The sequence below is a fragment of the Canis lupus genome, chromosome 21, assembly GCF_003254725.2.
Source record: "Canis lupus dingo isolate Sandy chromosome 21, ASM325472v2, whole genome shotgun sequence".
NCBI classification, from domain to species: Eukaryota; Metazoa; Chordata; class Mammalia; order Carnivora; family Canidae; genus Canis; species Canis lupus.
In genome coordinates, this window is record NC_064263.1 from 37,995,884 (window position 1) to 38,021,088 (window position 25,205).

The following is a 25,205-nucleotide window of genomic DNA, read 5'->3' on the forward strand; positions in this document are numbered from 1 at the left end:
GAGAGTCCACCCAAAATTGGGGAGCAAAAATGATCGATATATTCTCTAGAAAATTGAGACTAGGAACCTAAAGAGAAGATCATTCATTTATCCCATTGAACACCTTTATCAGGCACTGTGCTATATCCACTGGGGATGTAGAGATATGTCTTATAGCCCCTAGAGAAAATCACAAAATAATGAGGGAAAAGAATCTATAATCAGTGAAATTCTAATACACTATGTATAAATGTAATAGAGACACGAATAAAATCTTTTACGTCACAGAAAAAATAGGCCTTCCTTGAATAATGAGTATGGACATATAGAAAAAATGAAGCAGTTGGAGAAGAGTTTATTGAGAACTTAGCCTACACTAAAAAATACTGAGTGAAAAGCAGATAATCTAGATTTGTCCTTGAGCCTGTGGCAAAGTGCCCACGTGAGATGTTGACAGAAGAAAACAAGCTAGTGAGTATCAAAGAAAGGGTAAAATTTATGGTGTACTTGCTATATGGCTGGCACTGGAAAGCTTTCAAATATATAATCTTAAATTGCATTTTATGTATCACATTGGTGTACTGTGTGATTGCCTACCTATGTTTAATTTCTTCATAAGACCTCTGAAACCTATAAAAAATAGTTACAGGAAGTGACTGAGTTAATGGGTAATCGATAGCTGTGAAGAGAGGGGGCAGGAAATAGTGAAAACTGTATATCTTAGGCCAGTGATTCTCAGTGAGGTCCCTGGACCCAGCAGTGCCAGCATCACTTATGAACTTATTAGAAATGCAGATTACTGGCCCTGCCTGCCCCAGACCTAATGAACCTGCAGGTAGAACTAGCAATCTGTGTTCTAAGAAGTCCTCCAGATGTTATGATAACCTGCTTAATACCAGGGTTCAGCAAACTACAGCCCGTGGGCTCAGTGTGGTCTGTAACCTGTTTTTTGCAAATAAAATTATATTGAAACACAATCATACTTATTTCTTATTATTTGTGGCTGCTTTTATGCTACAGTGGCTTTTATACTCAGGGTCGAGTAGTTATAAAGCCAAAAGTATTTATTTGCTAATTGGTCCATTGCAGAAAACATTTACTGGCTCCTCCTTTAGGCCTGTAAGCACTAGATAGATGTCTAAACTCTGAATGTATAAGTAAATGTTTCCTAGTTGAACTGAAGACCATGAATAAAAAAGAGGAAATTTCCCATGGCTTTAAAATTCTTAATCTGTTATCTTTCCCTTTTAGTCAAGGATCCTATCTAAATGGGCCTTTTAGTTCAAATCTTCTGACAATCCCGAAGCAAAGGTCATCTTCTGTATCCCTAACTCACCATATAGGTCTAAGAAGAGCTGGTAAGAAATCATTCTTTATGATTTAAATGTGGGAGATCTCAAAGTATATAATAGTGCAAAATATTTTCAATATACAGTTAGAGGTAACTTTGAATACCATTTTATGTGTTGTAAATTAATATGACTAAGCAATTTGGATTGGTTATTAGTTGACCATTTGCTCATTCATTCAATAACAGTTTTTGAACATTCACTCTGCACCCGGTACTTTGTTAGGCACTAGGGATTCAGGGATAAAATACAGAGCTACTTAACCTCAAGAGTTGCAGATCCAGATTCATATATCCAAAACAAGGGAAAATTCTTTGGAAAGGGTATTCTTTTGCAGTGTGGCAATTATAAAGGAAAAAAAAATTTTAATATGAGAGCGGAAGAAACCTGACTCTATCTTAGTAAGTCTTTCCAATAGAATTTTTCCCATTTATTTATTTAAGGTATAATTGATATATAACAGTATATTAGTTTCATGTGTACAAACATGATTTGATATTTGCATATATTACAAAATGATCAGTACAGTAAGTCTAGTTTACATCTGTCACCATACATAGTCACAATTTTTTCCTGTGATAACTTTTAACATCTGTTCTATTAACACTTTTCAAATATACAATCCAGTATTAACAACTGTAGTCGTCATCCCCATGGTTTGTTCCTTTACTCATTTCACCCACCCTCACTATAATTAAGGAATTTTCTTTAACTCAAAAGATTATAGAACACTTCAAAATGTTTTAGACGACAGATGCAGGTGCAACATAAGCAATACAGGACAACACTAATACCTACTTTTAAAGTACATTATGGGGATGCCTGGGTGGCTCAGCGGTTGAGTGGCTGCCTTTGGCCCAGGGTGTGATCCCAGAGTCCCAGGATTGAATCCCACATCAGGCTCCCTGCATGGAGCCTGCTTCTCCCTCTGCCTATGTCTCTGCCTCTCTCTCTCTCTGTCACTCATGAATAAATAAAATATTAAAAAAATAAATAAAGTACATTATGTCTGATATGGGCAATGGAATATACAATTACAGAATTCTTTTATATACAATGTTTGGCATACAATAGAAAAACAATAAAACATGTGAAGAGGCAGGACCATGTTATTGACAGGCAAGAAAAGCCAACACTAAAGGGAGATCTACCTATGATATTGATGTTGAATTTAACAGAAGCTTTAAAATAATAATGTTTAAAAGAAAGAAAAAAAAAGAGACGGAAAGGTGGACAAAAATGGATGGATAATTTTATCATAGAACTGGAGCACACAGAAAAGAAACCATGGACAGTGTAGAGCTGGGAAATGTGGTTGATTACATTAAAAGGCTTATAGAATGGTTTAAGAACAGATTAGACACAACAGAAAATAAGAGTAGTGAACTTGAAGACAGAAAAATAGAAAATATCCAAACTGAAACACCAGGGGAAAAATATATAGATAACAGAATACTTGTGGCTTCTGGTTCTGCACGTTAAGGAGCCTAGAAGCTGCCATTCTGTCCTAACAAGTAAAAAAGCTGAACAGACTTTAAAAAAAAAAAAAAAAACTATTTGAGGATCCGTAAGAGAGATAGGACACAGGGCAGCGGGTCCCTCCAAAACTGGAGAAGCAAGCAAATACAGAAAGTAATGACTTCTTGGAGAAGAGAAGGGGAAACTCAGGACCAGTACCTGGAACCAGTGCTGGGCTTGGGAAGCCTGAACTGTAATTGGCAACTTGCTGGAGGGTAACTCTGAGTGTTAAAAACTCCCGAGAGACCCAATCATAAGGAGCCCCCCACAATTTTGTGGGATTCATCTTTAAGAGCTTGACCAGATTCTCTCAGAAATCATAGAGAACATGCTTCTATCAGGGGGAAGGGAAAAGGAACCATTTTTAAAGACACCAGAGCCCTTTCCTCTTCTTAACAGGGCTGCCTTCAGAGGAAACTAGTTAACCAGAGCCTAGTTAACCGAGAATTTATCAGAGCCCAGCTAACCTGGGGGAAGGGAAATACTCAGCTTCAGTCTGCTCTAGTCATTCTCCCACCAAAGGAAGAGGGAAAACTAAAAAAACTAAAAGCAAACTAAGGGTTCTAATGGATTAAGTAGACAATATGCAAGAATGGATGGGTAATGTAAGTAGTGAGGTGGAAATCCTAAAATAACAAAACAAAAATGAGTGCTCACAATCAAAAGTACTGAATAGAATAAAGAATGCCTTTAATGGAGCTCCCCTCCAGCTGAGGAAAGAATCTCTGAGCTTTAGGATATGTCAACAGAAATCTTCGAAACTGGAAAAACAAAGAAACAGAGACTGAGAAAACAGAACAGAATATCCAAGGATTGTGGGCAACTGCAAAAGAAATACCAGAAAAAGAAAGCAAGAAAGAATAGAAGACATATTTGAAACAGTAGTGACTGAGGATTTTCTCAAATAAGGTGTTAAACACCAAACCATAGATCCAGAAAATTTTCAAATTACAGAAAACCAAAGATAAAAAATCCTTAAAAAAGCCAAAGGTGGGAAAAATAACTTACCTATAGAGGAACAAAAAGAATAATTACATCAAACTTACCTTCATAAACCATTCAAGTAGAGTGATGGGGGAGAATCAACACTCGCCTAGAAATCTGTAACTTTTGAAATTCTTAAAGTGAAGGAGAAAAAAAGGCTTTCTTGGACAAACAAAAATTGAGGGAACTTATTGTCAGTAGATGTGTCAGACAAGAAATGTTAAAAGAAGTTCTTTAAAGAGAAGAAAAGTACTACAGGTTAGTAACTCAGATCTCCATAAAGAAGGGAAGAGCAGGGACGCCTGGGTAGCTCATTGGTTGAGCATCTATCTGCCTTTGGCTCAAGGCGTGATCCCGGTGTCCTAGGATCGAGTCCCACGTTGGGTTTCCTGAATGTAGCCTGCTTCTCCCTCTGCCTCTGTCTCTGTGTCTCTCATGAATAAATAAATAAATAATCTTAAAAAAAAAAAAAGAAGGGAAGAGCATTGAAGAAGGAATAAGTAAAGATAAAATTAAAGGCTTTTATTTTTCTTTATTTGATCTAAGTAACAATTTAGAATAATGATAGCAACAATGTATTCAATTCTACATGCTTATATATATATATCTTATGTATATATTTGCATTTATATATCCTTATATAAATGAAATGAATGACAGTAATGATATAAGACCAGAGGAATTAGGATTATTTTATTATATAAGGTACTCATTATTACAAGGTTTCTGTGAAGTAGTGTAGTGTTATTTTAAAGTGAACTTGGGTTAGTTGTAAATGTATATTACAAACTCTAGGGCAACCACTAAAAATAGTTGAAAAGGAAGTATAACTAATATTCTAAGAAAAGACAGAAAGTGGAATCATATAAAATGCTCAATTGAAACCACAAAGGCAGAAGAGTAAGAGAGATAAATAAGAACAAAGAACAAGGGCAAAAATAGAAAACAATAATTGACATAATAGGTATTATTAATCCAACTGTATCAGGAATCACTTTGAACATCAGGTGTCTAAATGCACCAATCAAAGACATATATTGTGGGATGCCTGGGTGATGCAGTTGGTTGAGTGTCCAACTCTTGATTTCAGCTCAGGTTATGATCCCAGAGTCGTGAGATCAAGCCCCGCATCCAGGCTCCGTGCTGAGTGTGAGCCTGCTTAAGATTCTCTCTCTCCCTCTGCCCTCTACTCACCCTGCTTGCTCTTGCTCCCTTCCTCTCTCTCTCTGTCCCTCTTAAAAAAAAAAAAGAAAATAAATCTTTAAAATAAATAAATAAATAAATAAAAAATGAAGACATATATTTTTAGAGTAGATCAAAAGCTATATATTGACCTAACTATATATTGTCTAAGAAACCCACTTTCTATATAAAGACACATAAAGATTAAAAGTAAATGAATGGAGGAAAGTACACCATGCTAACTCTAATCAAAAGAAAGCAAGTGTAGCTATATTAATTTCAGCCTATGCAGACTCCTAAGCAAGGAGTTATCAGAGATAAAGAAGGGTAATACAGAACGGAAAATGTAATAGTCCTTAACATAGATAATCCGAAGTAACAGAACATTTAAGAGACATATTGGACCCAACTAATGGTTGTAATGTATGTATAAATGAAGTTCCAAAAGGGGAGGAGACAGACAATAGGGCAGAATAGTTTTCCAAAATAATAGGGGAATTAACAAATTCCTGAAACTCTGTGAACCCCAAGAAGATAAAGAAAATCATAGCTAGGGATTTCCGCCAAACTCCTGAATTATAATGCAAGAAAAATCTCAACCAGATTAAAAAAGGCTATTTTCCAGGAAACAACAGTAATATTGATAGTAACTCTGCAACAGCAAGTATGAACTCAGAGACAATAGAATGACATATTTAAAGTATTGAAAAAACAAAAAAAAAATGCCAACCTGGAATTATTTATCCAATGAAAATATCTTTTTTTAAAAGATTTTATTCATTTATTCATGAGAGACAGAGAGAGAGGCAGAGACACAGGCAGAGGGAGAAGCAGGCTCCCTGTAGGGAGCCCGATGCGGGACTCGATCTTGGGTCTCCAGGATCAGGCCCTGGGCTAAGGCAGGTGCTAAACCACTGAGCCACCCGGGCTGCCCAATGAAAATATCTTTTAACAATTAAAGGGAAATAATATTTTTTCATACAGATGAAAGCTAAGAGAATTTATTGTTAGTAGACCTGCACTAAGATTCAGAGAAGGAAGTAGCTTAGATAGGAGGAATATGATCTGGATTAAAGTGTAGACAGGCAGAAATGAATGAAAAGCACTAGTAAGCCTAAATATGTAGGTGAATATTAGTTTAAAAACACAATAATAACTTTCTTGTAGCATGTATAATATATGAAGGAGTTAAATATATGGTAAATAGCGTATAAGGGTTAGGAAGGGGTAAATAGATTTAAGCTTGTACTAACAATGATTGAAAAGTAGTAAAAAGTATAAATTTGAGAGAAAGTCATACTTCAAAGATATACATTATAGTATCCAGAGTGACAATTAAAAGAATAAAAGAAAAAAGTATAAGAAAAAAATGAATATGGGAGATAACATTGGCATGATTAAAAAAAAAAAAAACTTGAATAAGCCAAAAGAATCCAAAACAAGATAAAAGACAAAAAAAGGGAGCAACTAAAAAAAGAAATAGCAAGATAGATTGAACACTATATTACATTAAACATACACTTTGTGGGGGACGGGGAGCAGAGGCAAGGATCTGCTGGAGTTGTTACGCATATTTTTAAAACCTCCAGTTTTCAACAAAAAATTGAAAATACACTCCAGTTAAAAGACAAAGATTGTCAGGCAGTTAATAACACAAGACTCAAGCATATGCATCTTTACAAGATGCACACTCTAAATACACAGTTGCAGGTAGGTTTGATCTCTCAGCTATAATATACATGAGCCAAAAATCGATAGAATTAAAGAGAGAAATAGACAAATCCGTAGTCCTATTTGGAGATTTTTACGTCCAAACTGACTTGACCTAACTGGCTGCAAAACACTACATTCAGCTGTCACAGGATGAATATGTTTTCAAAGAATACTCACAAGATGGAGAACAGTAGACCATTGGCTGGACTGTGAAACAAGTCTCCATGAGTTTCAAAGTGTTGAAATCCTATATAGAGATTGACCTTTAGGAATGGCAGAGAGATCTCTGCTCTCCATAAACTCACTTTCCTCTAAAACAACAAAAACAGGGCAACAAAATAAACTCAGCCATTTCAGAATATTGGGAATTAATAAAAACCTGAGGAAAAAAAAAAACAGAACAAGAGAGACTGCCAAACCTGGGTAAGACTATGGGTCTTGTGATGTTTTCTTTGGGGACTCTCCATCAGTGGCACTTTTGCTCAAAGCAGGTAGCATTGCTACCACCAGGGAGATCTGACCTCTTCTTCAACTCCACTGAGTACTGGCAATCTGTCCCAATCTGAAGCTCCTTGGGAAATCTCTGTTCCCAGGTGTTGTGGGTATTTGATTGGACTCAGAGCTCAGCAATCTAAAAAAACAAGCAAGAACCAAACCTTATGCCAGGCAACATTGTGAGCGCCTAAGGCTGGGACTTCAGTTGCTGCAAACGAGCTGTCTGGGAATTTACAAGGAAATCCTGGATACTAGATGACCACAGGGAACTTGAGAACGTCTGACAGATTCCTGGGGTTCTGGAGGCTGAGCACATATGCCAGGCTGTGTATCTGCCCAGGCCAGATCTGGGAAAGGAGAAGGCTCCGGTCATTTGCCTGGAGCTGACCTAGAGGCCTCTTATAAGCAGGATGTGAAATCCAAGGCTCTTCCATAAACTGAAGTTTGAAGATGTATCTTTACAGATTCCCTTCTACAGATGACATATAGGCGAGACATTTTTTTTTAAGATTTTATTTATTTATTCATAGACACAGAGAGAGAAGCAGAGACACAGGCAGAGGGAGAAGCAGGCTCCATGCAGGGAGCCCGATGTGGGACTCGATCCCCGGTCTCCAGGATCACACTCCAGGCTGCAGGCGGCGCCAAACCACTGCGCCAACGGGGCTGCCCTAGGCGAGACATTTAAAGAAATCTTCTGACTCCTCATTGGTTGACCACAAAATTATACTGACCTGTGGGTGACTTACAGAAGTCAACCTTAAAAAATAAATCAAGAACTTAAAGGAGAAGAAGGAAAAAAAAAAACAAAACAGCCAGCAAGGAACTGACTATATGGGTCAGAGAAAACAGAATCTACATAATTAGTCTGGGAAAGTCATTCAACAGCCAGAAACAAGAAACCAGACACAAATCAGCAACAAAACAAGCCTTGGGTGTGGGAGGGATCTGATGCCAGAATTGTTAAATATATTATATAAAATGTCCAGTTTTCAACAAAAAAATATGAAACATGCAAAGAAACAAATTTTTACCAACAGAAAATTTCCCTAATTGGGCTTAGATTTGGACTTAATAGGTAATAACTTAAATCTGTTATTATAAATATGTTTAAAGTACTAGTGGAAACCATATCTAAAAATTTTTTTAATTTTATTATTTTGAGAGACAGACCCCAAGTGAGGAGGAGAGGGAGAGGGAGAAGCAGACTCCTGCTGAGCAGGGAGCCCTACCCAGGGCTTGATCCTAGGACCCCAAGATCATGACCTAAGCCAAAGGCAGATGTTTATCCTGCTAAGCCACCCAGGCACCCCTATCTACAGTATTTAAGAAGAATTATGACAACAGTGTCTCATCAAAGAGAGAATATAGAGAACTAGAAATTATAAAATGAAACTATAAAATAATTTTAATAGTTATAAAATAATTTCCACCTCTACTTAATATTAGATTGGAGGTTCTAGACATAGTATTTGGGTAAGAAGGAATAAAAGGAACAAGTAAAACTATATTTGCAGATGACATCATGTAGAAATTCATTAAAATCTGAAGAAATTCATTAAAATCTATTATAAACCAATAAGGAAACTTATCAGTATGGTAGGATACAGGATCTCAATGCAAAAATAAATTGTATTTCTATACACTATCAATGAATATGCAAACTGAAATTAAGAAAATAATTCCATGGACAGTTATTAGTAAAAAAAATGAAATACTTGGAATAGATTTAGCAAAAGAGCATAAGACTTGTACACTGAAAACTATAAAACATTGTTGAGAGAAATTAAAGGTCTAAATAAATATAAAAATACCCTGTGTTTGTGGATCAGAAAATGTAATATTGTTAAGATGGCAATACTCTCCACATTGTTCTAGATTTCATGCTATCTTTATCATGTTCTGAGCTTGTTTCTTTGCAGAAATTGACAAGCTTATCATAAAATTCATATGGAGGGGCACCTGGGTGGCTCAGTCAGTTAAGCATCTGCTTTCAGCTCAGATCATGATCTCCGGGTCCTGTGATGGAGCCCTGTGTGGGGCTCCTTGCTCAGGAGGTAGTTTGCTTCCCTCCCTCCCTCTCCCTCTACTCCTCTACTCCTCCCCCCCTAACTTGTGCTCATGCGCTCGCGCTCTCTCTCTTTCTCTCTCTCTCTCTCTAATAAATAAAATCTTAAAAAATAATTCAAAAGGAAATTCAGGGCACCCAGAAGAGCTAAAACAATTTTCAATAAAAAAGGAGAAATTGGAGGACTCTCACTTTCAAGTTTAAATCTTATTACCAAGCTATAGTAATCGAGATTGGTACTGGCATCTTCCGGGGACGGCGTCCATAGGTGTTCAGAATGGTTCAGCATTTGACATGCTGTTGTAGGCTGTCCTACAGCCTCTAACAAAATTAGGCTGTCCGGAACCCCTGGTAATAGAATCGTTTACCTTTATACCAAGAAGGTTGGGAAAGCACCAATGTCTTCATGTGGCATGTGCCCAGGCCAACTTTGAGGAGTTCTTGCTGTGAGACCTAAAGTCCTTATGAGATTGTCTAAAATGAAAAAACACATCAGCAGGGCCTATGGTGGTTCCATGTGTGCTAAGTGTGTTCGTGACAGGATCAAGCGTGCTTTCCTTATTGAGGAGCAGAAAATCATTGTGCAACTGTTGAAGGCACAAGCACAGAGTCAGAAAGCTAACTTTAAATAATGAAACTTTTTTGAGTAATAAAAAAAACTCAAAACTTTTTTGAGTGAGAAAAAAAAGATTGATACTGGCAAAAGGATATTCCGTCTCAATGGGATAGAATTGAAAGTCTAGAAACAAATCCTTACGTGGTCAACTGATTTTCAACAAGGGTGCCAAGATGATTCAGTGGGGGGAAAGAACCAGTGTTTTTAACAAATGGCGCTGAGACAACTGGATATACATAGGAAAAAGAAAGAATTTGGAATCCTACCTGTTATTCATAATTAAAAATTAACACAAATGCATCATAGACTCAACTGTAGGAATTAAAACTAGTAGAAGAAAACAGAAAATGTTTGTGACTTTGGGTATTGAATACAGTGTTCTGATATGTGATACCAAAAGCACAGTTCATGAATGAGAAAGCCTGATCATTGGAATTCATTAAAATTAAAAACATTTGTATTTTTACAGACACCTAAAGAAAGTCAAAACACAGGTTGGGAGAAAATATTTACAAATCATATATTTGATAGTGGCCTTGTATCCAGAATATACAAAGATGTCCTACAACTCAGTAATAAAAAGACAAATGACCTCATTAAAAAATGAGCAGGAGATCTGAATAGATCTTTCTCCAGAGAAGATATACCAGTGGCCCATACCACATGAAAAGATGTTCAATATCATTAATCATTAGGGAAATGCAAATCAAAACCGCACTAACTCAAGACTTCATACCCACTGTGAGCTCTGTAATTTTAAAGACAGACAAGAACAAGTGGTAAAAAATGTTCAGAAGTGGGAACACGATGCATCGATGGGAAAGTGAAATGCTACAGCCACTTTGGAAGACAATTTGATAGTTCAGTCCTTGAGCAGAGAAATAAAATTGTGCTATATTCATGCATACAATTTTATATGGCATTGAAAATCAGAGAACTTCAATCTTATGCAACTGCCTGGAAATATCTTTTTAAAATGTAAGCAAAGCATAGAAGCATTTATATTTACTGTCTAATTCTGTTTACAAAGTTAAAAAAAACAAAACTAATCTCAATTGTTAAAAAAATATGTACTCACATGGCATCAATATAGTGAAAAGGAAGAAAAGCAATACCATGCAAGTCAAAATAATGATTTCCTTTAATGAGAGGTAGTAGTTAGAAGACAGGTTTCTGATCTCTGTCTTAGCTTGAGTGGTGAGTGTTCCTATTGTTCATTTTCTGTATGTGTGTTATATTTCACACTAAAAAAGGTTTAAAATAAAAATGGTGAATCTGTATTATAGAAAGCATTTTTTTAAGAGTTGCTAGGTTTTTCTGTTATGTCAACTTTCTACCCTAAGATTATGTTCCCGTTCTTCTTATTAGCCTGTCTGTCAGGATATTGGACACTCACTAGTATAATTAGAGAAACGGGGGCTAAAAATTGGAACCTTAGTTTCCAGTTAGTAACTAATCGTTATGACAGGAAAGACTCTTCTTGTGTCTTTTCTTGTCCTCAGAGGAAACTTCCTCTTCTAAAACATTAAATTGGTTGACCAGATTTTTAAAGATCCCATTCGGCTCTAACACTGTATGAAAGTATAGGAGCCTCTAAATAAATCAATCTGATAGAACAGTAGTGGCAGCTCTAGAGGAGTATGATCTCACAGTGTTAATTAAATCAAGTTTTTAGACTTTTTTTGTAGGTTTTTTTTTTTTGTACCCCACATGTGAAATGAAAATATTACTTACAAAGTTATTAAGATAACACATTGTATTAAATAAAATAGCACCTTGTTAGCATTTCCGGACAACTAATATGATGTGTGTGTATGTATTTACAGAGAGAGCTAGAGTTGGAGGGATGGGTTTATTTTAAAGAATTGGTTTGCAAGATTGTGAGAGTTGGCAGGTTTGAGATTTGAAGGGCAGGCTGTCCAGCTAGAAGTACCAGCAGGAGTTGATACCGTAGTCCTGCACCTGAAGGCAGTCTGGAGGCAAAATTCCTTCTTCTTTGGAGGACCTCAGTCTTTCCTTATAAAGCCTTCAACCAATTGGATGAGACCCACACACATTAGGGAGGATCATCCGCTATACTCAGTTTACTGACTTGAATGTTAATCACCTCTGAAAAATACTTTCCAGCCACTTCTAGCCTGGTGTTGACCAAACAGCTGGACACCATAGATAGCCTAGCCACGTAAAATTGACTGTAAACTGACACGTAAAATTAACTGTCACACAGATCTGTGTTTATACCACTATGTCTGAAAAAATCCTAGCTCCTTGATAACTGTGTTTGCTTTCCCCTCTGATTCACACTTTACTTGGATCTTTATTTCCAAATAAAAATTTTAATCTGCCTACTTTTCTCCAGATATACCCATTCCACCTTAATTCAGGGCACTCAGTGAAGGTTTTTGGAGCAAATCAATAGCATTAGAGATGTATTTCTGAAGCACTCTGGCTTTTTTTTTTTTTTTTTTTAATTTTAGTGCTTAGCACTTGTTTGTATTCTCCACTAATCTTTAGGTTTGTTGAGTTGCAGGGATGTTATCTTTTTCTCCATTGTGAAACCCAGCACATTTTCCACCATATAGTGGGCTTTCAAGTATTTGTTAAATGAATGAATGAACTGGACATACTTGGATATATTTTGAAAAGGGATCAGCTGTCGTGTTAACATAATTTTTCATTGCTCAACTTGCTAATTGCTGTTAAGAACTTTGGTTCCTCAGTAAAATTTGGCAGCAATACTTTGTTCATGTGGATAATAAGCTGATAGGGATATAAAATATGAAAGATAAAGACCACTGTGACTTAAGAAAATGTGTGCCACACTTTGTACATTTTAGGTACACTTTTTAATATCTGTGCCATCCTGCCACAAGGTATTTATTTCACACTCACTGATGATGGCAGATATGGTCTATATTCTGCTTAAATGCCTATCATGTCTTGAAGATAGCTCCACCTGGAAATCTGTTTTATCATTTAATTATAAATGCTTTTTTTAAGGAAGGAAAATGTTCTTTATAAATACACACAGACATTAAACACCTACCTATGCATACATACTTATTTATTTAATAAATAAATAAATGCATTTATTTATTATTTATAAATTATTTATAAATTTATTTATATATTATTTATATATATGATTTATAAATAATAATTATTTATTTATTATTTATTTAATACTCTTTCCTCTCTTTTAATTTTTTAAGGTGCTTTTCCCAGCCTGAGCCCTGTGAATTCTCCAAGCCATGGACCAGTATCTGCTGGCTCTCTAACCAATCAATCACCTATAGAATTTCCTGACACTGCCAATTTTCTTGCTAAGCCAGGTGTTATTTTACACAGATCTCTGGGCAGTGCACCCAACTCACCAGATATTTACCAGCAACTTAGAAATTCGGATAGCAGTTTATGTAACAGGTAAGTTTCCCAAATGTTCATTATTTCTATTTCAAAATATAGGTTATTTTAATAAAGTATTACTAGTTTTCTATTATAACTAGTTGATGTATTAAAACTTTTATCTTTACTGAGTAGTTTTTATTCTTAATACACTTTTTCTCATTTTAGTGCAAGTATTTGTTTTCCAATTAAGTGATTGCTATCTGAGGGGATATATAGTGGTATTCCATCTCAAGATACCAGTAAATAATGAGAATTACTTTGGTATATTGTACCTTAGTACCCAGTTCATATGGTGTTTGTCTTTATTTCTCCATTTTTTATCAGTAATAAGTGTTTACCAGACCTTAGGGTTGACTTTCAAAAGATGTTATTTTCTTCAGGGACATAGGATGCCTTCCAAGATAAAGCCTACTTATTAAGTTTATAGAGAGATTGGAATTGTACATTGTTTTGCTGTTAGGATCTTTAAAAATTAAGCAGATTTTCTATTTGTGTTTAGGGAAAAATTTGTTTGCCTCATTTATAAAGGTATATTTATCTGTTTTATTCTATAAGCTGTGGACATCAAATATTGAAATATGTTTCAACATCTGAATCTGAGTCTGGTACAGACTGCCACAATGGGAAGTCAGGTGAGATTGCAAAAGTCATGTGTGTTTGAATTTCGGAGCAATTTCTTACATTGTTTTAGAAGTAAATAAATGAGTGAGTTTGACTTCAGTTTATCTATCTTTAAAATGAAGATGTAATGTTTTATATACTTAGGAAATAAGTAGAGGAGTTACTAGGAACAAGTTAAAAATAACATGATAAAAGTGTTTTGAAGACTAAAATGTGCTGCACAAATGAATGTGGTCTTTTCAAGTTATGGCTAGGGTTCATAAACAATGAAATTAATTATGTTAATGTTGAACTATCTAAGCCCAAAAGGGTTTGCATACATTTTTTATGGCATAGAAAGAAGTTGTTTTAAAATTTAATTTGTAAAAAAAATAAAAAAATAAAATAAAATTTAATTTGTTATACTATTCTGAAACATTTAATATCCTCAAACAAGAAATATTGTTGGTAATAAAATTACGGTTATTTTAGAACCTTAAAAAATGGATGACCCTGGCATATAGTGATAGTTAACTAGGTAACTCAGACCATCATTCCCCCCTGAAAGTAGCTAGAAAAGCCAGACAAAAAAAAAAAAAAGAAAAAGAAAAGCCAGACAAGTTGTTAGCAATAAAAATGTGCTTAAAACCATTGAAAACTAACAAGTTCCTCAGAATTTCCAGTATGAGATCTGGAGGAGGATAGAAATTCACAAAAATGAGCCTGGAGTTTGGAGCTATCAGAACGGTATTTGCTCCTTCCGGAGAGGCCAGTGATTAATAGAATGAGCAGTCTTTTGGGTAGTTCTGTGGGATTAGGGAGACAGAGATTAGAGTTGAAGATTTACCAGAGTAGGGATAATTTGGTAAACTCTGTAGCCCTGCACCCTATGAATAAAGGTAAACCAGAAATAAATAGGCCCTACAGGGGTTTTACATGCTATAAAAGTCACCCTTTTATTTTTTTTATTATTTTTTTAATTGAAGTTTGATTTGCCAGCATATAACACCCAGTGCTCATCCCATCAAGTGCCCTCCTCAGTGCCCGTCACCCAGTTACCCCATCTTCCCGCCCTCCTTCCCTTCTGCAACCCTTTGTTTGTTTCCCAGAGTTAAGAGTTTCTCATGGTTTGTCTCCCTCTTTAATTTTTCCCACTCAGTTCCTTCCTTTCCCTTATAATCCCTTTCACTATTTCTTATATTCCACATATGAGTGAAACCATATGATGATTGTCCTTCTCTGATTGACTTACTTCACTCCTCATAATACCCTCCAGTTCCATCCATGTGAAGCAAATGGTGGGTATTCGTCCTTTCTGGTGGCTGAGGAATATTCCAATGTATATATACCACATCTTCTTTATCCATTCATCTCTAGAAAACAGTGTGGGGGTTCCTCAAAGAGTTAAAAATAGAGTTACCCTACGACCCAGCAATTGCACTACTGGGGTATTTACACCAAAGATACAGATGTAGTGAAACTCCAGGACACCTGTACCCCAATGTTTATAGCAGCAGTACCCACAATTGCCAAATTGTGGAAGGAGCCATGATGTCCTTCGACAAAAGTCACCCTTTTAAAATGTACAATTCAGTAGGTTTTGGTTCTTACATTATATAAAACACACACTTGCGCCACGCGCGCGCACGCACACACACACACAGAAAAGACCAGTCCTTCACAAACTCTTCCAAAAAATAGAATAGGAGGGAAAACTTCCCAACTCCTTCTGTAGGACTAATATTATCCTGATGTCATAACATTCAACCCACTTCCAAGAAGACTATAGACCAATATGTGTATAGACACAGCAATCCTTAACAAAATAATATTAAACTGAATCCAGCAACACAGGAAATGGTCACACTGTGACCAAGCAGTATTTATCCCAGGAATGCAAGAGTAGTTTAACATTTGAAAATCAATCAATGTAATACACTATATTAATAGAACAAAGGGGGAGAAAAACACATGATAATCTAAATAGGTGCAGAAAAATCATTTGATAAAATATGATACTCTTTCATGATAAAAAGATTCAGGAGAGTTATAGCAAGGAAGTTCTTCAGTATGAATAAAGGGCCTCTTTGAAAAATACACACCTAAACATCATTCTTAATAGAAGAAGACTGATTCTTTCTCCCTAGGATCAAGAACAAGAGGGATGCCTGGCTCAGTAGTGGATGCCTTCAGCTCAGGGCGTAATCTTGGGTTCCTGGGATCAAGTCCCACATCGGGCTTCCTGCATGGAGCCTGCTTTTCCCTCTGCCTATGTCTTTGCCTTTCTCTCTTTGTCTCTCATGAATACGTAAGTAAAATTGTAAAAAAAAAAAAAAAGAACAAGATAAAGATTTTTTATTTCAGCACTTGTAATCAACATGGTACTGGTGATTCTCACCAGGAAAATTAGAAAGAAAAAGAAAAAGAAATAAAGGCATCCTGAATAAAAGTAAAGAAATGAAACTGTCCCATATTCATAGATCATATGAACCTTTGTGTAGGAAATCCCAAAGAATACACATACACACACTACAACCAATAAAACAGTTTAACAGAGGCAAGATGCAAGATCAGTGACAAAGTTAACTATTTCTGTATACTAGCAATGAACCATCATAAATTGAAATTAACATTTCCATTCATAATAGTATTAATAAGAATGATGTAGTTAGAATAAACTTAAAAGAAGAGGAAGATTTATAAACTGAAAGCTACAAAACACTGTTGATAGAAATTAGAGAAAATCTAAATAAATGGAGAGGCACTTCATATTAAAAGATTGGGAAACTCAGTATTGTCAGTACTGTTCTCCCAAATCGATCTATAAATTCAGTGTAGTCCTTATCAACTTATAGCAGGTTTTTTTGATAAAAATTGACAAGTTGTTCTTAAATTTAGACAATGACCAACAATAGTCAAAACTATTTGGAAAAAGAATGAATTTGGGAGACTGACACTACCTGATTTCAAAACTTATAAAACCACTGTAATTAAGATAGTGAGGTATTGGCACAAAGATGGGCCTGTAGATCATTGGAACAAAAAACTGCAAGTCCAAAAATAGATTCTTGCATTTATGGTCAATTGAATTTTGATATAGAAGCCAGACAATTCAAAAGAGAAAGGATAGTTTTTTTCACCAAATGGGGCCAAGACAAGTGGATATCCACTTGTCAAAGAAAGAATCTGGACTCTTACACACAAAAAGTGCATAATCTAGACTGTCTACACAAAAAGTAACTCAAAATAGATCATAGACCTAAGTGTAAGAGTTAAAACTTTGAAACTTGTAGAAGAAAATATAGGATACAGTCTTTGTAACCTTGAGTCGAATAAAGCATTCTTAGATATAATACCAAAAGCACAACCCATGAAAGAAAAAAAAATGACAAATTAGGCTTCAGCAAAATTAAAAACTTTTGCACTTCAAAAGACAACAAGAAAATGAAAAGACAAACCACAGATTGAGAGAAAATATTTGGAAGTGATACATCTTATTAGGTCTTATATCTATAATATATAAAAAAATTGTAATTCAGTATTAAGAAGTCAACTCAAAAAATGGGCAAAAGATGTCTGATATTGTGGTCTAAGTTATTTGGAGAAGGATATAAACAAATGGTTAATGAACACAAGAAAAGATAATGAACATCGTTAGTTATTAAGGAAATGCAAATTATACAATGAGATACTACACTGAAACTAGAATAACTATAATTAAAAAGATAATACCAAGTATTAGCAAGGATGCAGAGAAATTAGAGTCTTTGTGCATTGCTGATGAGAGTATAAAATGGTTCACTACTTTGGGAAACATTCTGACAGTTTCTCTAAAAGTTACTGGGTGGCTCAGTCATTAAGAGTCTGTCTTAGGCTCAGGTCCTGACCCCAGGGTCATGGGGAGCCTGATTCTTCTCCCGCTTCCTCTGCTGTTCTGCCCACTTGTGCTCTCTGGTTCTCTCTCTCTCTCTCTCTCTCTCTCTCTCAAATAAATAAAGAATATCTTTAAAAAATAATAAAAGTTATACATAAATTTACCATATCACTCAGTAATATCATGGCTAAGAATTTATCCATGAGAAAGCATATGAGCACTCAAATACAAGATTGTGAATGTTATGACATTATTGATGATGCTGCAAAACTAGAAATGATCCCAGTGTCCGCTAACTTGCGAATGGATACATATCATGTGGTATTATTCATACAATGTAATTTTATTTAGCAATGAAAGGAACAAACTTCTGATACATGCCACTACATGGATAGACTTCAAAACATTATTTTAAGTGAAAGAAGCCAGGCTCAAAAGATTACATATTGTTGTGATTCTCTTTACATGAAATGCTAGAAAAAATGGTGAATTTATAGGGACAATAATCAGAACAGTGATTACCTAGGATGAAAATAGGGATTAAATGTAAATAAGCAAGAGAATACTTTTTGGGGTGATAAGAATGTTCTAAAACTAGATTGTCATAATGATTGTACAACTGTAAATTTAAAATTGTTAAATTATACATTTATAATGGGTGGATTTGTAGTATGTTATTATACTATATACACACATATAGTTCTTTGGATTGACTGGTAGCAGCTGGGAGATTGTCACTTGAGGACTCTCATGTGATTACAGTCAGATATTGGTAAGAGTGACAATCATCTGAAGAAATGATTGGCCTGAATTTCCAAGATGGGATTACTCATGTGTCTGTTGACTATTGACTAGCCCATCTAAATATGACTATCTTTGGGCTTCTTCCAACATGTTTGCTGGATTCCAGGAGAGGAGGATGTGATAGCTGCCAGTCAGGTTAATGGCTCAACCCAGAATAGACAAAGAGGTACTTAGGTCATATTCTGTTAATCAGAGCAGTCGTACTGTCTGTCCAGATTCCAGGGGATTAGGAAATAAATGCTTTGTCTTGATGGAGGAATACATTTCAAAAGAGTGCAAGGGGGATAGGAGGCAGTATTGTGGGAATCTTTGGAAAAGAAATTATTACATTTATTTCAACTGTTTTTATAACTACTTTATATAAGATATAGTTATTAGTTTGGGTCATTGAAAAGAAAGTATGTAATAAATGTTAAATGTCATTTTTTAGATTGATGGCTATTTTAGAATACTATTATACTAACACTGTCTTGACTTACCGAGAGTAGTTGCATATTCTAAATTTCACTTTTTAAATGTTTTTTGGGCGGAGGGGAATAAAATAATATTTTCCAAAGGATATTATTTCCTGATCATCATTAGTTAATGGCTTTTTTAGTATATTCAGTGTGTTAGATTCAAATTTGACTAAAATTTATGGATCATTTATTTATATGTAGCATCTAGTAAGATAGATGTTATCCTTATTTTTATAGGGGAAGTTGCTTGCCATTATCAAGTACAAAAATCAGGATTTGAACCTAGTTCTTCTGAAACTCAATTCCACTAAATACTCTTAAAAATTCTTTTACATAGAGGAGCCTAAGGCTTAGTTGGTTTAGCATCTAACCTTTGGTTTTGGTTCAGGTCACCTTCTTAGGGTCATGAGATTGAGCCCCATGTGCTCAGTGTGGAGTCTGCCTGAGATTCTCTCCCTCTCCTTTTCCCCCTCCTCCTGCTTGTTGCATACATGCATGCTCTTTCTCAAATAAAATAAATAAAATAAAAATAAATAAAAAATAAAAATAAAATCTTTAAAAAAGAAAAGACTTAAAAAAATTTAAAAAAAGACTTTTACTTAGAACAAGCCCCTACATATTGAAAATTAAACTTATAACTTGAGTATTCATACACTTACCATACCTGTGTAATCACTTAGCTCAATAAACTAATAAATAAAATAAATAATAAAATAAAATAAATAAAATAAATAAAATATTACCAGCCCCTCAGAATTTCTCCTCATGGCCTCTTCATACTCTCTAAAGATGACATTTGTCTTGGCTATCTGTACTCATATATACCAGTTTTGGTATGTTGTTGGACTTTCCATAAAGAGAATCACATTCAATGTTATATTTTTAAGAATCATTCATGTTATTACATGTGGTTATCATTCTTTCTCTTTGCTCCATAGTGTTCAGCTGTATGAATACACTACATTTATTTATTCTACTGTTGATGGGTTTCAAGGAAGTTTCCTGTTTGTAATATTGCCTACAGGAGACTTCCTTGGTGGCTCAGCAGTTGAACGTCTGCCTTCATGCTCTGGGTGTGATCCTGGAGTTCTGGGATGGAGTCCCACGTCAGGCTCCCTGCATGGAGCCTGCTTCTCCCTCTGCCTGTGTCTCTGCCTCACTCTCTGTGTCTCTCATGAATAAATAAATAAAATTAAAAAACAAAAACAATAAGTAAATAAATAAATAAATAAATAAATAAAATCTTTTTAAAAAAATACTGCCAACAGAATGAATATAATTTTTTTAATGTGAATGAATGCTGTTTAGCTACCAGTGCTATTTCCCTTATCCATGAGATCTGTGTAAAAAAGAATATTATTAATCACATTGGTAGAGAAATAATTCACAATAAATGATACAGTGTTTTAATTTTTAGATGTGCCTTGTCCTCATTCATTTGTAATTATGACTTTAGAGTTTTCATAGCCAAAACTCAGACAATTTAAGATGTTGGACATTGCATAATCAAGTTGCTAAAAAGTTCCTCTTGGTAGGGACTGACTTTTTTTAGTCACTAAAAAAAGAATACTCACTTTTATAAAGAATATTCCACCCCCCCATTCCCATTTATTTTGTCCATGAATAGGTACATCAGGTAAAATATCTGTGTTGCCTGAGCACAAGGTACCTGGGCCACATAGTCCAGTAGGATACAACTTAATAGTGTCATTAGATTGAATGCCAGGGTGGTTCACTTTATATGAAATTTTTTTAAACTTATTTGAGAAAAAGAGCACAAGCAGGGGGAGGAACAGAGGGAGAAGGAGAAGCAGACTCCCTGCTGAGCAGGGAGCCCAACGTGCTCGATCCCAGGTGCTTACTGACTGAGCCACCCAGATGCCTCTATTTGAATATTTTTATAGGTAATTTTCCTTAAAAACTATGCATATAGTTTCTTAATATCACTGTATATATTTTTTGAAAGGTGATGAAGACAACACTGTTCCCCCAAAACAACCATTCAACTGTGCAGAAGTGCAACAAGAAGTGGAAACAGAAAACGGAGACTACAGAAAATTATTTTTGGAAGGTGATAATCACCTAACAGAAGAGGCACAGAATGAACCACAACCAAATGTAAAAGATAAACTTTCCATATGATTATGTTAAGGTGAAATATAATATTAGTTTAGTACTAGTTTCATTATTTTTGCCCAGAACAAGATTTTTAATATAATAGTATTTTTAAATTTTTTACTGAAAAGTTATTATTAAAGAGAACCTTGGGTTAAAATAATAATTATAGTTGACCCTTGAACAGTGCTGGTATTAGGGGTGCTGACCCTCCGAAACACAGTAAAAAATCCACATATAACTTAACTCCCTCAGAACTTTATTACTGATAACCTTCAGTTGATCAGAAGTCTTACTGATAACATAAACACATCAGTTAACACATATTTTGTGTGTTATATGTACTGTATACTGTATTCTTACAATGAAATAGCTAGAGTAAAGAAAATGTTATTAAAAATCATAAGGAAGAGAAAATGCAGTACTGTATATTACAGTCCTATGAGTACATACTTTATTTACAGAACTGGACTATGAAAAGTCTATGTGTAAGTGGACCTGCGTAGTTCACATTTGTGTTGTTCAAGGGTCAAGTGTACTTCTGAATTCTTCATCATCCTAGAACAATAAAGTGTATTTATTGTAAAATGAACAGATTTTTAGTTTTATAGTAGATATATTACTTTGTATGCTGATGTTTTCCTCATCACATGTTTTCCTGTTAACGTGTGAAGAACATGTGCATAAAGCATTAAAAAACATCTTATAGTAGCAGTTTTTTTTGTTCCTAAGTTCAAAATTTAAGCTATTTAGGGGGAAAAAAGTATCCATTCCTTTTGGGAAGTTAAACTAGTAATAAATGCCAGTGTTAAGATAGGAGTCTCTTTTTATTGCCCTTTTAATACTTATAACTTCTAAATGAAAATAGGGGATGATTTTACATTTGTATATAGTGTTTTGGAAATACAGCATTTTCTTTTTAAAAAGCACTGTGAAAATCAGTAAGTCTTCTGACACCTGGAAGAGAAGACATTTTTACATTTTTCTGAAGATAGCATTTTACAAAGAGGAGAACTAGGAAGCACAGGTTATATTTGAGGATAACTTGTATAGAAAATAGTATTAATTAAAAAAAAAGAAAAAAGTATTATTGACCATTTTTTCATTTTCAATTTTAACAATTTTTAGATGTGGATTTAACAATATTTTTTAAAGATAAGATTAAGTAGGTTTGTGTGTTTTTCCCCCTCTGGGTACAGATTGAACAGGAAGCACCACTGGACCTGATTTTAATAGAAGATTATGACTCCTTAATAGAAAAGATGAGCAACTGGAATTTTCAAATATTTGAAGTTGTGGAAAAAATGGGAGAGAAATCAGGAAGGATCCTTAGTCAGGTTTGTTTAAAATTTCTACCTTTTAATTATAAATTTTCTTGAATCTTTATAAAACACAGAATCTAAAAATGTGTAATATTGGTTTAGACACAAGTTCAACATTGTTCACTGAATTTTTTTCACAAATGAAGTTTTCAGTAGAAAATCTAAAAAGAAAAAAAAAAAGAAAATCTAAAAAGAGAAACATATATACAAAAACTCATATATAAAAATAACTATAGGGATCCCTGGGTGGCGCAGGGGTTTGGCGCCTGCCTTTGGCCCAGGGCGCGATCCTGGAGACCCGGGATCGAATCCCACGTCAGGCTCCTGGTGCATGGAGCCTGCTTCTCCCTCTGCCTGTGTCCCTGCCTCTCTCTCTCTCTCTGTGACTATCATAAATAAATAAAACTTAAAAAAAAAAAAATAGAAAAAGAAAAAAAAAATAAGGCAGAATTTAAAAAAAAAAAATTAACTATATCGCTATATGTATTTTATATAATTTTATTTGAATAAAGGAAAAGTATTTGTTATATATTAGTGGGATTTAATTTTACTATAGAATTAGAGTTACTTTATATTGAACACTGAGGTTGAAAAGGACATGAAAGGTGAGCTAATTCTAACCACTGAAACTTAAGTTTTTTTTTTTCACCTGCCCTCCCTGCACTTTACCCAAGGCCAAATGTTTCACTTCATGCTAGAACCATGGGAAAATAGTTCCTTTTTAACACCCAGAGTCAGTGTTCTCCCTGAGGGGTTCATACAACAGCATCAGATTAACCATCCCAAAATATCACTCTCCTTATCTTCAAAGTATTTTATTAATGAAATATACAAACCTAAGGATAATTTATGTGGATGGCATATAGTTTCATCTCACTGAAGTTTTTAGAGACAAAAATGTAATAAATATACTGTTCTGACTTCTGTGAACACCTAGGACTAGAGTAGAATAGAATTCATATGCCGTTTAATAAATTGTAAATAAAATTAAGCTAAAGGGAAAAATGGAAAATTTTTATTTATTTTGTATTTATTTTTTTTTAATTTTATTTATTTATTTATTCATGAAAGAGAGAGAGAGAGAGAGGTGCAGAGACATGGGTAGAGAGAGAAGCAGGCTCCATACAGGGAACCCGATGTGGGATGTGATCCCGGGTCTCCAGGATCAAGACCTGAGCCAAAGGCAGAAGCTCAACCACTGAGCCACCTGGGCTGCCCAGAGAATGGAAAATTTTTAAAATTGGGACATGATGTGGTAATCTTTCTTTGGTTTTCAAAAGTTTAGGGTGATATCTTCCTTTTTAATGTTTTGAAAAGAATTTCTTCTAGGAAAGTTTTTTAATAAATTAGTAACTTAAAGACATGGTAACATTCCCAAATGCAGATCACAAAAGCATATGCTGCTCAACTACAAATAGAAATTCTGACTTTATTGTGAATTTTATTTTAATTGACATTTAGGTTATGTATACCTTATTTCAAGACACTGGCTTATTGGAAATATTTAAAATCCCCACTCTACAGTTCATTAACTATTTTCGTGCATTGGAGAATGGCTACCGAGACATTCCTTGTAAGTATCAGCAGATTTTATTATAAGATAATACTGATTTTGAAACTATTATTTTTTCCTTCATTTCTAAACACTTTTTAAATTACATGTTTGGAAAATTTTTAAATAGGGATTTAAAAAAGTAATCTGTATCCTGCTACCTAGAGTTAATGGATTACTATTAACATTTTGGTATATATTCTTTAAAACTTTTTAAAATTCATTTTTCACAAAGTGAATCATAATACAGGTATATATTTATAATGTGCTCTTTCCCATAATTATTATGTGGTATACAGCTTTCTTTGTTAATAATTCTTCATCTAGATACCTTATCTTTTAAATGTTTGGTAACTAAGAGTGTGAGAAAATTCTTGATGTCAAAATATTTAAAATTTATCCACAGAATTTCTGTTTTTAACCGTGTCCTAATTTATGGAATAATTGCTAACGGCTATTTGATTTTATGGTAAAATAGAATTTGAATTTCATAATAGGAAAAGGTACAGTTTTCCTTATACATTTATACATTCTACAGTTTCCCTTTATAAAGACATATTTTGGGAAATCTCTTTTATAAACAACAAATTATCCTTAAATTGGCATAACTCATTAATAATGATACTTAATATGAGTTATATGTACTATAATTTCCACTTATAAGATATGCTTGAAAAACAGTGACTGCATTTTATAAATAAAGTGATACTTTAAAATGGACTTCAAAGAAGGGGAATGGAAAAAAAAGAGGCAATAGAGTCTCCAGGTCCAGTTAGAATATATTAAGAAAAGAGCCTCTGGATCTAACTTTTCTAAATTTTAGTTTCCAGATTTGTAGATGGAAATTACAGTAGTCCTTTCTCTGTAGGTAGTGACAAGCCATGGAAAGCACATATCAGATTTCCTGGCACATAGTAAATGGTCAATAAAAGGTGTTAACTGTATGGATGATTAAGCTCCTTACAGAATGACACCATGTCATTTCGATAGCCTGAATCCTTTTTATTGTGTCATCTGCTGATTCTTACATGGTACTCATTAAATATTTATTGAAGTGTTGAATCCTTATTGAATATCAGCTATGACTATAATCATTAGATCCATGAAGATTCATCCCTGCTGAAAAGTTTATATTATCTACCTTTCACAGGTGAGAAGTAAAAACTCA

General features: G+C 34.5%; 1 protein-coding gene and 1 pseudogene across 1 annotated transcript in view; both read left to right on the top strand.

Annotated features, from left to right (window-relative positions):
* The window catches only part of PDE3B (phosphodiesterase 3B), a 167,512-nt gene that overhangs the window by 117,827 nt on the left and 24,480 nt on the right, over nucleotides 1–25,205 (top strand). The window contains exons 5-10 of the mRNA XM_025459572.2: nucleotides 1,231–1,337; nucleotides 13,117–13,327; nucleotides 13,868–13,944; nucleotides 21,015–21,166; nucleotides 22,363–22,500; nucleotides 23,947–24,058. Of these exons, the coding sequence (XP_025315357.2) occupies nucleotides 1,231–1,337; nucleotides 13,117–13,327; nucleotides 13,868–13,944; nucleotides 21,015–21,166; nucleotides 22,363–22,500; nucleotides 23,947–24,058 (797 nt within the window). The remainder of the gene's footprint in view (nucleotides 1–1,230; nucleotides 1,338–13,116; nucleotides 13,328–13,867; nucleotides 13,945–21,014; nucleotides 21,167–22,362; nucleotides 22,501–23,946; nucleotides 24,059–25,205) is intronic.
* Nucleotides 9,539–9,920, top strand: LOC112667670 (60S ribosomal protein L34-like; annotated as a pseudogene).